The following is an 11,941-nucleotide window of genomic DNA, read 5'->3' on the forward strand; positions in this document are numbered from 1 at the left end:
GCACCATAGCCTGGGAGGTCTGTACACTGGGGGAGTGAAAAAAGTCAGGGTGCCTGGTGGTGAATTTGGGTAATCTCAAGCAATGAGACCTGAGAAGGATACAGGGGCCACAGCAGAAAGACCTGATAAAGAATTTGAATATTATCCGAAGAGTAGTAGGAAGGCATTGGCTAGTTCTAAACGAGAGAATTTCATATTTGCGTGTTTTGAGAAAAGTCGCTCTGGCTGCTATGTTGAAAATTAATTAGAAGAAGCAAAAATGGAGACTGGGAGAATTAGTGGGAAGCTGAAAAGGGATATTGGCAGTCTGCTCTGTAGTTACAATAGAGGCAATAGAAATGAATGGATTCAAGAGAAAGAGGTAAAATCGACAACACTTAATGACTGTGTGGAGGTTGAGTTTGGGAGAAGAGAGTGACTGGTCAAAGAGAAAGTGGTAGCAGATTGTGAGTCTACCTGAGGGTGAGGAAAATTCTGAGAGTAAGACCAAAGTGGTTTCCTTCCTGTTGTGAAGGATGATTTAGCCTAGATTGAGGGCTTCAGAAGAAACCTGGAGGATTACTGGATCCTACTCTATAAGAGAAGCAGGAGGAGGGACAAGGAGGAACAGAAGGGGAGAAGGGAATGAAGGAAACATTTTGTGTTTTGTATTTACTGGGGAGGAAGAGTTGATTTGTCCACTTATTTTCTCTTCTGTAGTTCCAGGGTGACTGGAAGACCCTACAAAGGGCTTTTAAAAAGCTGGATGTTGGTAGTAGTGGTTACCTTACATTCTCAGAATTCACATCAGTTCTTATACTCTGTAATATCCTCTTTAAGAAGATGAGGCTTATCATGTCCTGTTGAAGTATGACCATAAGTTAGATGGGAAATAGACCACAAATCTTTCTTGGAAGACACTTGCAAACCACAACAAATACCTCATGCCAAAAACCCACCGTCAGGCTCGATTATTATCTGTTCTCTCACCTACAAGGCTTGGTTGTTACCTGCACAACTGTCCTCACAGGAAGTCATTTGATGCTTCTTTGGAATTACTTTTCCTAAACTCTGTCATCCAATTCAAGCATATTCAGCCATCAGTGTCTCTTTCTATAATACATAATTGATAAGATTTGATAATGTTGTTTTACTGATAATTTAGAAAATTTTTTCTTTCATACCAAGGAAACAGAGAATGCAATCCTACTTTTGGTAGCTTTGCAAAAATATCTTTCCACTTTTAATTGTATTCTTTAATTCTTTCTTTGAAATTAATGATATAGCAATGGCATGACATGTCCTGTAATCTCCTCTCATAACATATGTTTGGACCATCAGCTAAGATTTCAAGCTCAGAATAATTATTATTCAGCTTTAACTTGACAATATCCATGTTGCTTTGTCAGCTATAATGTAGATCAGATGGGGTTCAATTATATTCATATCTACACTGCCCAAAGCAGGAAGGGTTTGTCAAATCAGGGCTGCTTCAAGCTTTCACCAACTAATTGCTTTTGACCAGAATAGAAATTTGCAAATTACCCTTCCTCCCATTGACTTTTTCCAAAATAGTTTCTCCAAGGTGCCAGGAGTGACTCTGCCTACTCTCTGGCAGTATTGCTGAGTCTGTGTGGCATGTAAAACATCCAAACAAAAAAGAGATGGTTGCAGCTTTCGTGCCAAAACTTGCCTGATTTTTCTCCTTGGCTACCCTTTCTTGCAATTTTTTTTTTTCATAAATTAGACTTTAGGTTATATTTAGAAAGCTCAGCGGGCCTAGATCACAGATTTATATTCTAACATGATTATAAGAAATCATATCTATATAAAAAGTAAGGTTCTAGTATTAGTGGGCAGAAATGAACATGTTTTATTGTGAAAGCCGTCCACTGCTCTACCTATAACTCAGCAAGAGCAGAGGAGGCTGACTTTTCTTTCATCAAGCATTGCAGCAGGGCTCCTAGAAATATTTTGGTAAAAAAATTTTATATTCACAGAGCTTTAACTAATACATTTTATTGATTGTTGCTTTTAAGCTAAACATAATAAGTGAGGTTAGTCAGGAATAGTGAAGACAAGAAGCACTCAGGTTCCCGATTCTTCTGCGGTCCTTTTTTTTTTTTTTTTTAAAGATTTATTTATTTATTTATTTATTTATTTATTTATTTATTTATTTATACAAGCACTGGGTAGTCAGAGGTGCGGGAGGGTGAGAGAATTCACCAGAGCCAGAGTGGAGAGTAGAACAGCCAGAGTGATGAAGTACACTGCTGAGGGGAACAGTGGGTAGCAGGAGAGGCCTGCGCGCCATGTGGGACCCTCGCCCAGCGGCCTGGGATCGAACCCGTGCTGCAGAGGCTGCAGGCAGCTTTGCAACGCTCAACCTCTGCACCACCAGGGAGGCCCATGAGGTCCGTTTTCCTCAAATCTCTTTAATAGCTTAGACCAGAGTTCCTGCTCAATTGCTTTCCACCCCCATCTATGATTTCAGGAATGTTCCTGCAATCTCCCATGGCTGCATTCAGCAGAATGCTGACTACTGTTGTCAAAGACTATAATGGAACAGATTGGCAGACCTTTATAATGAGTGTTGTTTATCTTCCAAGTGAGACAGAAATAGAACCAGCTCCAACATAGAGCTCTCTTCAGTTGGTGGTTCTTTGCTCTAGTCCCAGTGTGTCCATCCATGTGTACACACTTGTGTACACAGCAGTCACCTGTCTACACACATGTGCAGGTGTTCCTGGGCTTGTACCACTTAATGGATGCAGGCATATGTGTGTGTCTATTTTCCTAGCCGCACACTTACATGCATCCAGATTCTGGAGTCTTGGGTTATCCAGAAAGTCATTTTCCCCTCCTATCTGTGCTCAGTCACTTGAAATGTAGATGTAGATGTCAGATGGAGATAAAACTGTCATTTTGCGGTGATTGGCGGAAGTGACTCAATGTGCAGAGAGTGGGCTTGCACCCTAGATTTAAACTTACCTGTAAAAAGCCCCAAAAGAGCTAGCTAGCAGTCTTCCAGCCAGCTTTGTAGGGAATGCTTCCCTGCATCCTGGGGCAGGTTGACACCCAAAGAGAAAGGTGGGCAGAACTGGGAACGTTCCGTCAGACACCAGAAGAACATGACAGGACCATAGAGAGTAGTCCTGAGTATCTCTCCAGTAATATCCCTCCACACGGGACACACACATTCACAGATAAATCCTTACACACCAGGTTATGGAGACACGTGGAACAGATAGCAAGAGCCCAGCAATCAGAAAACTAGAGAGAATGAGAACGGATGACCAAGTGAGAAAGGGAGTGTGAGTTGGGGGGCAGAATCCAGGGAACTGGCCACAGCAGAACTTTTATTTATCTACAGCAGGGACTGAGTCACCAGGTCTGAACCTGAAACAGATAGGTGACCAATAGGATAGATAAAAGACCTGGCTAGGGGCCTCCCTGGTGGCGCAGCGGTTGAGCACTGGGTTGCGAAGCTGTCCGCAGCCTCAGCGGCACCGGTTCGATCCCCGGCTGCTCCCCGGCCACCGGAGGAGGGTCCCACATGGCGCGCAGACCTCTCCTGCCGTGCCCGCTGCTCCCCTCAGCAGTGTACTTCGGTCCTTCTGCCTGCTCTGCTCCCCGCTCTGGCTCTGGTGAATTCTCTCACCCTCCCGCGCTTCTGACTGTACCCAGTGCTTGTACAAATAAATAAATAAATCTTAAAAAAAAAAAAAGTTAAAAAAAAAAAAAAAAAAGACCTGGCTAGAAAAAAATGCCAAGTGCTGAGAAGAGCATGTCGCTGCCATAGAAAGTGTATTAATGGAAGGTTGAAACTATTCACTTCATATTTCAAAAAAGAACTGGCAACAGCTAAGATTTGCATTTTAATAGACAGTAGAACGTGGAATGGACAAGTGATCTGGGAGTGCAGGTGGAAGGGTTGTTGTGAAATAGCATAAGGCCAGATATCTGATGTGACAATGACAGGTAGTATTCCAGGGCTATTACTTAGAGGGCCTCTGACCACCAATCATAACTTGGAGTAAGTCTCACAGCCCCCAAATTAACCAGTAATGGGATTAGTTTTTACTGAGATAACATTGTGCATTTCCCAAAGTGAATCCCAGATGGGAAAAGCTACTTCCTCTTTACCCCCTCTTGCCCTAAATGGAGAATATTGCTTTGTTCCAGAACACGCCTTGGGGTTTCAGAAAGAAATCCTAGGGTTTAAGATTTTTTTCATGATTTGCTTTGTCACTTTGTTTTTTAGTTTGAGATAGCCCCAAGGATCTAACTCTTCAGGTGAAGGGAGGAAGGATTAGATAATTATTATAATAGCTAACATTTATTAACCATTCTCGATGGCACAGGTACTGTCTAGGGTGCTTTGAAGGTACCAGTTCACTTAATCCTCATAGCATCCCTATGATAATTATGTACTTTTAATATCTCTGTTTTACTGATGATGCAACAGACAAGGAGAGGCTTAGCAATTTGCCCAAAGGTACACAGCTGGTAGGCAGCAGAGCTGGAATGCAAACCCAGGCAGTTGGAACTAAGAGGGAGGATATGACTCAGGAGCAGAAGTTCCATCAAGTTGTTCTGGACCCAAGTCCTGGATTTGGGGTGTGCATTTAGCTGACACGCCTGCAGGAAGAGTCAACTGCCTTAACCAAGCAGGCTGAGCATTCTTCTGTTACCAGACCACAAAGTAGAATTTCTAGGCAAAGGAGATTCATCGCTCCATTTGACAACCCTTGGAATGTGTGTAGATTACTTCCCAAAAATTTTGGGGTGATGGGGGGGGGACTCTGCTAAAGTGGAGCAGAAACTGAGGCCTCTGAGGAGACGCAAAATTGCCAGAGACTCAACTCTGCTAGACAGTTTATACAGTCATTCCACAAATATTTATTGAGCTCCTACTACATGCTCCATATTGCCTTTCTTTTCTTGGTACATTACTCTCATTACTAGATGCTCATTACTAGGTTCTGAGGAATTCCATACCTTTGTGGGGTCCATTAGGCACTTAAGTAGCTGCACCTCCAACTTCCTTGTCTGCTATCCAGCAGCCCAGACTGGAAGGCCCCCACTGTATGCCGGACTGTGTTTGTTCAATAACGCTTGGAAGCACAAGTGAGCTCTGTATTACCCTTTTGGGCAGAGCCGGCTGGAGTGCTTGGAAGCTCCTAGTTCTAACCCTGCAGAGCCACAGGGACGACCCAAAGCGCCAGCCATCAGCTTTGTTCCTCAAGCCTCTGGAGAAAACCTTTGATTTCATGGTTATTTTTATTCTTGCCCACTCAAGGATGAAGCCCAAGAAACAAGAGGTTACCCCTTTCAGAGGCATCACAATGGGTCACCTCTAGCCAAACCCACTGTTTTTTGTTTTTCTTACTTCTGGGTCTGGTTGAGCCTCTCTTGGAAACCATGACTATACAACTTACTTAAAAGAAAGACTGGAGGGATTGGGCACAAGAAACCCAGACAGGAGTGGGAGGTGGGGGGAGGGAGACAAGATGGGGAGAGGGCAACTTGGGACAGGGAGCCTGGAAGTAATATGTTGTCGGACAATGTGTGGGAAGAGCCACGCTGAAGTCACAATCTGATTTGGATCAAATCCATTTTGTAGTGACATTTTTAATCTTTTGTGATTTCTGTACTATTCCAAGTTTGACTTTTGGCCAAGCCTGGAGAATTAGAGCTTTGGATAACAGTTTCAGAAAAAGACACCCCCACCCACCCACCCACACACACACACACACATGCACGCATGCACACAGAAAGGGGGAGGGAGAGGAGACTTTTATCCTAAAGTCATTGTAAATCCAAAGCAGGGTTTTAACCTCCACAGTTAAATGAGAAAGAAAAAAAAAATCAAGAATACCAACATTTGAGGTACAAAGACTGTCATGGGCCAGTGGAAGCTGCAAAATTATATGTAAATGACCAAAGTTTTTACTGTGGTGGCCCTGTGCGTTCCCAAAGCTAATCCCAAAGAGAAAATCTACTTAGCAAAAGAAAGTTTTGTCTAATTTGGTTAACAGTTGAGAGGTGACAAAAATGCTGAATATATTAATAATTTATATTTCCAGGGTAACACTATATCTTTAATGCTTCACTGCCAAAGGGAATTCAGATTGGCTTAATGCTCAGAGAAAAAAGCCTGAAAGGCCTTCTTCATATTCTGTATCCAGCACTGATGAAAATGGGTGTAAGACATGTGTTCCGATAATAGGCACCCAACATCCTCCCATAGCTGCATAATTTGTTTTCATCCATATTTGCTCAATGTATATTTGTTAGCCAGAAAGCCTCTGGCTTTTACACTCTCCAACTTCCATGCTTCAGCTGTTCCTCAGGAAGGATGTATTTATTTGCATCTCACATTTTGTAGATAAGTTTTGTGCTGACTTGTCCTGCGTGTGAGGGCAAGAACCCCTGACATGCAAGACCTTTTCTAAAGTTTGTAGCCCCCCAACCCCCCAAAATAACACACACACACAGGTTTCATTTTATGGGCAATGCAATGTAATGATGTTTTATTTTGGTTTGTCTCTGTGTGATGACGTGTGATGGCTTACCAGAGAATGTGTCAGAGAATGTGCGGGAAGAGCCACACTGAAGTCACAATCTGATTTGGATCAAATCCATTTTGATGACCTGTCATCAAAATGGTCATCCTGTTCTTTGACCCCCCGTAAGTAGTCTAGGTCAGAGTTCTCTTAAATTGTTAACAAAAAAATGGAGTTAATTTTTCTCCAGCTAATCTGGGTGAGGACAAATCATGGCAGTTCAGCTAAATGGCCTCTAGAAACAGAGGAAAACGTGCTATGTAATTTCAAATATTTTGCTTAAAGGACATCAAAGCTATCAAGAACAAAAGAGGTAGATGGGGACCCCAAAAATCGCACATTCCCGCAAATACTACTTGAGCCTGTTAGATAACATGCTCCTTTTACCTGTTTACATAACAGTAAAGTTCAATTTGCTCTTTGGGTCTGAGAAAAACATCATTATAATTTGCTATTTTAAATGGATCGCTGTTTTTGTATAAGGTGCAAATTCAAGTGGAATGGAAAACCATAATCCCCTGAAGATGACTAGCCAAGTCTTCCCTGCACCCCAAACTTTCCTCACTATTCTCCAGTGGAACGAGGTTAAAATCCCCACCCGGGGAAGGGGAAGAGAAACCTTTTCTCACCAGGTCTAAGAACTTGAACGGAGAACTGAGTCCAGATCCCGCCCAGTGACCAGATGGTGGGGATCTGCGGGAGACACAATCCCCTGGGGAAGCCCAATGCACTACCGGTTCTGTGCGGACCTCTCACCCGGTTGCCTAGCGCCCCCAAAGCTGAGCTGATCAGTGCGCAAAACGCAGCGCCAGCTGCCCTGAACCCTCCGGGGCTGAGTAGCTGTCATCCGAAGATTAAAAAAGCTTAGTCGGATGTTGTTTTTACGCCGTAATTGAGGAGTTAACTTCCTCTACATATATTTAACTGAGGCGTGTGAGGGCTGTGAACACGCCAGGTTAGCTTGGGTGTCGCCGCGCTGCAGACCCACCTGCGCGTAGTCCGCGCGCCTAGTGCGCGCGCGTCTCCCGGCATTGCCGCTGGGTCTCTAGGGGTTCCAGGTCCCAACTAGTGAGGGTCCGCCAAAGCCAGTTTGGGGTGGACCCTTCGATTTGCGGTGTCTAAGAGCGGAGACCCTGTTCCTCAAGTCAGACACCTGAGGTCCACGGTGCGGTGCGGTCTGGAGCTCCTGGAAGCCGCGAATCCCGTCCCCAAATGACGCCTCGATTTAGCCTACTCCTACCCCTCAGACACTGTAGCATCTTCCACTGCACCCCCAGAGACTGAGTGAGCTGTGACCTTGGCCCCTATCAGCCTCGTGCCATTAGCACATCGGAGGGGATGGTTGTGGAGAAGATAGCAAAGAATCCACCTCTGCGTTTTTACCAGAAAATGTTTATTGCTAGGGGGAGATTCTCCAGAAGAGAAGCTAGGTCTTGGCCTTCCCCTACCCAGATTTCTTATTGGCACAGTTTATTTACACTAGTACAAATATACAGCATTTCTCAAACAGCTCCGGAAGCGCGAAGTCTGGCGGGAGAGCGAGCGTCAGAGCACCTGGGGGTGCTGGGGCGCGTGCAGGTTTAGGGCGTTGGGGTGGGCGGGGCCGATCAGGTTGAAGTAGTGCCGGTCCAGGCCCTGCACCGGCGCCAGAAAGGGGCTATGCTGCTGCGCGGGGCTGGGGAGCGGCACGGGTGCGCTGGGCAGGTAGGGCAGCGCCTGGCTGCGACTGGCGCCGGGCGGCCAGGGGAAGGGCCCTGGGGCTGCGCCTTGCGGGTACACGGAGGCCTCGCCAGGGCTATGGCTCGTGAACTCCGGCCCCGCGGGATGGAGCTGATAGGAGAAATCCGGCTCCGGGAGCGAGCCCAGGGGCTGAAAGGCGGGCTCGGCGCCCAGGCAAGCTTTGGACTGCAGGAAAGCGAGGATGCGCGCGTACTTGGTGTCCTTGGTTTCCATCCGCTCCACGGTGGTGAGGTAATGTACCAGGTTCTTCATGCACTCGTGGTAGCCGTAGTGGAAGTAGTTGGCAAACTCCGCTAGAAGTTCTGCTGGAGAGACGGAAAAAAAAAAAAAAAGTAGAAAAAAACCCATGCGCAGCACTTTCCCTACTACGAGCGCGAGGCGCGTGCCAGACGCCTACCGCAACATTTCTGCCCCAAATCCCCATCTGAGGGCCGCCTTCTCTGCTGTTTGAGATTGGAAAAGCGCGAACAAATGACCTCGTCTTCCTTAACAGGCGGGCCTCCTTCCTACTTGAGAGGAGGCGATGGAATCTGTCACCCCCAAACCCGTTCTCCAGCTCCCGCTGTTTTCGCGGTACACCCGTCCGCCCCAGCTAGGCGGTGAGGGGCGACCTCTCTCCCGTCCTCAGCCCCCATGTCCCGGTGGCGAATGCCCCCTGTCCAGGTGCTTGCCCAACCCGCACCCACCTTTCTCCCGGCCCCGGGGAAAATCAGGGGAGTGCAGGGCTCGCAGGTACTGAACCGTCATCTCGAGGATCTCCGCCTTCTCCAGCTTCCCCGAGCTCTGCAAAAGGAGGAAGGGTTTCTCGCAGAGGCTCCGGGGGCGCACGCTAGCCCTGGCAAACTGGGTGAGGGCTTTATCTGGAGACTACCAGGGAGCAGGGCGCAGCTGTGGATCTGCGCCAGGGTTGCCTGGGGCCCAGATATCAGGCCCCAGGGAGGGAGACCCACAGGTGAGACACTCTTGGTCCCCAGATTCCCGGCATCTCCGCCGGGCGTAGCAGACAAAGATCCCCAGCTCCTGCCACCCTGTGCTCTGCCGGTGACGTTACCTGTTTCGCCAGGGCCATGGGCACCGTCTTGCCCAGCTCGTTCAAGCAGCGGTTAATCCGATCCCTCCTCCGCTTTTCTATCACTTTGTGGGACACGGGGGTTCTCTGCGAACAGAAGTTTGTGCGTTTAGGGTATCATTGCCCGGGGAGTCGTCAAAAGCAGGGCTGTGGTAGCTGCGTGCCAACTGCCTTTTCAGCCCCCCGCGCTTCCTCGGGACTCGCCCCGGGAATGGTTCCTGCCTTTCCACACGTGGGTCAAGTGGGCTCTGCCCCCTCGCGCCTGCGCTGGCGCGCTACCCTTCCAGCCTGTCCACATCCGCTCAGGTTACCCCGACAACCTCAGCGCCTGGGTACTGGGGAGGTGGCCAGTGGTCTCCGGGCGTGGTCACCTCCCCCGATGAGTCTCCTGTTTCTGTCCTCATTCCCTGCCCAAATCACTCAGGATTCCTCCACACACCAAGTTCCCTGTGGTCGCGTCCCTGCCGTGGGTCCAGCCAGGTGGTGTCCAGGGGGGGTCAGAAGCCTCCACTTTCAGAGCGCAAGAGCTGTCTAGACTGAGCCCACTCACTTTGCGTTCCTTGAGCTTGTCTGACATCCTGGCGAGTGTGCGCGCTCGGGAGAGGCGCTGGCGCGGGCACCCGCTCTCTTTCCGCCTCGTGTGCCTGCTCCACGGGCCCAGGTAGACTGCAGGCTCCCGGCTCCGAGGGGCTGCCTTATAAAGCGCTCATCTAGGGCTCCAAGTGCATTCACGAGTTGAATGATTCCATAGGATTAGGGGAGCTGTGTTTGGGGATGTATGCATTCAAGATCAGTTTTAAAGAATTAAGAGAAAAAAAAATAGCAGCCGAGGGGGGTGAGCTGGGGCAGATCAGCTTTGTTAATCCACGTGGCCCTTCAAAGGACACGTGATCGGCCGGGGACTAACATTTGCATGGCAACAGCCGGGGCGGGCACGGGAGGCGGTAAACCGGAGCCGGCGGGTGAGCGGACGCCGGCGGCAGCCCCAGGCGCAGAGCGCAGGGGCGCAGCGGCCACGGGCACCGGGGGGCGAGGACCCTGACAAAACAGCGTCGCCTCCTTTAGTCCCACCGCTGAGTCTCACACGATTGCCTGTTTACAAATCCCAGCAAGCCCGCAGTCCCTGCGCCGAGTGCGTTTTAAAGCCTGTCCAGAGTCATTAAAGTAATTAAGTAAGCCTTTAATAGGCTGTTCCGCCGGGTTCAAGGGAGAGCTCTTGGAGACGGAGGCGCCCCGTTTGTTCCCAGGCTTTTCTCACACGACTTGGTGACACGTCCATCTCCCCCTTTTTTGTTTACACCGCTTTATTTGCCCGGACATCCCGGCAGGTGTGGGGCTGCGGCTGGCACACGAGGCTCCCGCCTCGCCTCGCCCCTCCCGCCGGTCTTTGGCACGCGACGCTCCCCCCTGCTCCCCGACCACGTCTCCTGCTTTCTCCCGCCCCGCCCCCCAGGCTCTCTCTTCGCGAGGGGAAGAGGCTCAATTTATAGCCTATTATCCTATATGAAAATGTCCATTGAAAAGTATGAATAGTTGCGTTAGGCTAAATTTTAATAATGCCAGAGGGTGGGAGGGGGAGAGACGGGCAGGCGTGTGTATGAGTGTGTGTATGTGCGTGCATGTGCGGGGGGTGGTGGGAGAATTGGGGGGCAACACGGGGAAGAGTGGGCCGAGAAGAAAAGGGGAATGCAGCTGGCCCAGGCGAGCATTATGCAACGTCACCTGCGAGCGGGGGCGCCTGCAGACCCCTATTCATTAGCCTAATTTTGGTCAATTTAACAAACTTCAGGAGAAATTATTGTGGCTTTGTCAGGGAGGGTGAAGCCTTCTGATCGAATTAACAGCATGTTTTGATCCGGTAAATGTCATTAGAAAGGGAGAAACAATCGCGCTTAGAGGGCCCTGAGTAATGCGTCCAAGTGGAGACGCCAAAGCGCACGGCTCACAAAGGGAGCAAGTAGCTGCCACAGGGAACTTTTGTACCCGCCCATCGCCCAAGTTTTGACACAAAAAGGCATTATTTCATACTTGAATACGTTTAATCCAACGATTGTCTATTTTCTGCAAACATATTTTCACAGCATTGTTAACTTTTTATGTCCCTCTTTCGCGGGCGCCTTTTCTTAAGGTTCAGGGGCGGGAGAGCGCAGACACTCGGGGCATCAATATTTGTCACTGAAAAGGGCTCCGTGAAGTTAGGGAAGTTGATCTCTTTTTTATGGTTTTAGAAAGCGAATATATTGGGGGAGGAGGAGGGGGGAAGGCCTGAGCAGAAACGAGCAGGAAATTTGCTCCAGGGGCGCAAGGGGAAGGCGGGGCCGGCGCCTGGGAGCTCTGCCCTCGCCTTGCGCCTCGGCGGGCGGCCGGGCCGGCGGCCTGGGGACTCCTCCCGCACCGGCTGTGCCCCCTCACTTTTTCCGGTGGGAACCCACACTCGGGGGGGCTCCAGAATTTCAGGATAGGGGTGGGGGCGAGGGGGTCAGCTTTCTTGCAGATGGAAACTATAAAAATGTTTTTTTGTTTAGGACCAGCTTGGGAGCCACCAAGCTCTCCCCTTTTTCTAGTCTGTTCCATTCCGGAACCC

General features: G+C 49.0%; 1 protein-coding gene across 2 annotated transcripts; it reads right to left on the reverse strand.

Moving 5' to 3' along the window:
* Window positions 1-7,920: 7,920 nt before the first annotated feature.
* Window positions 7,921-10,367, reverse strand: HELT (helt bHLH transcription factor). Of its 2 annotated transcripts, none has more exons than XM_037524732.2 (4): window positions 9,908-10,367; window positions 9,340-9,444; window positions 8,975-9,071; window positions 7,921-8,590 (listed from the first exon to the last, which is right to left on the reverse strand). In XM_037524732.2, exons 1-4 carry the CDS (start codon window positions 9,932-9,934, stop codon window positions 8,094-8,096), a joined length of 726 nt encoding a protein of 241 aa, XP_037380629.1. In that variant the 5' UTR covers window positions 9,935-10,367; the 3' UTR covers window positions 7,921-8,093. The 2 variants fall into 2 exon arrangements, with proteins under 2 accessions (XP_037380629.1, XP_037380628.1); XM_037524731.2 differs by having other exon boundaries at window positions 7,921-8,593.
* Window positions 10,368-11,941: the final 1,574 nt, after the last annotated feature.

The sequence above is a fragment of the Talpa occidentalis genome, unplaced genomic scaffold, assembly GCF_014898055.3.
Source record: "Talpa occidentalis isolate TD23 unplaced genomic scaffold, MPIMG_talOcc4v2.1 talOcc4.4, whole genome shotgun sequence".
Lineage (NCBI taxonomy): Eukaryota > Metazoa > Chordata > Mammalia > Eulipotyphla > Talpidae > Talpa > Talpa occidentalis.

What these genes read in the sequence shown, in the direction of transcription:
- HELT (XM_037524731.2), bottom strand. Translation starts at nt 9,934, where the DNA reads ATGTCAGACAAGCTCAAGGAACGCAAA. An exon ending in ACAAGCTCAAGGAACGCAAA is followed by an intron (nt 9,445 to 9,907) that starts GTGAGTGGGCTC and finishes TTCTGTTCGCAG; the next exon opens with AGAACCCCCGTGTCCCACAA. An exon ending in TCCCCGGGGCCGGGAGAAAG is followed by an intron (nt 8,594 to 8,974) that starts GTGGGTGCGGGT and finishes CCGTCTCTCCAG; the next exon opens with CAGAACTTCTAGCGGAGTTT.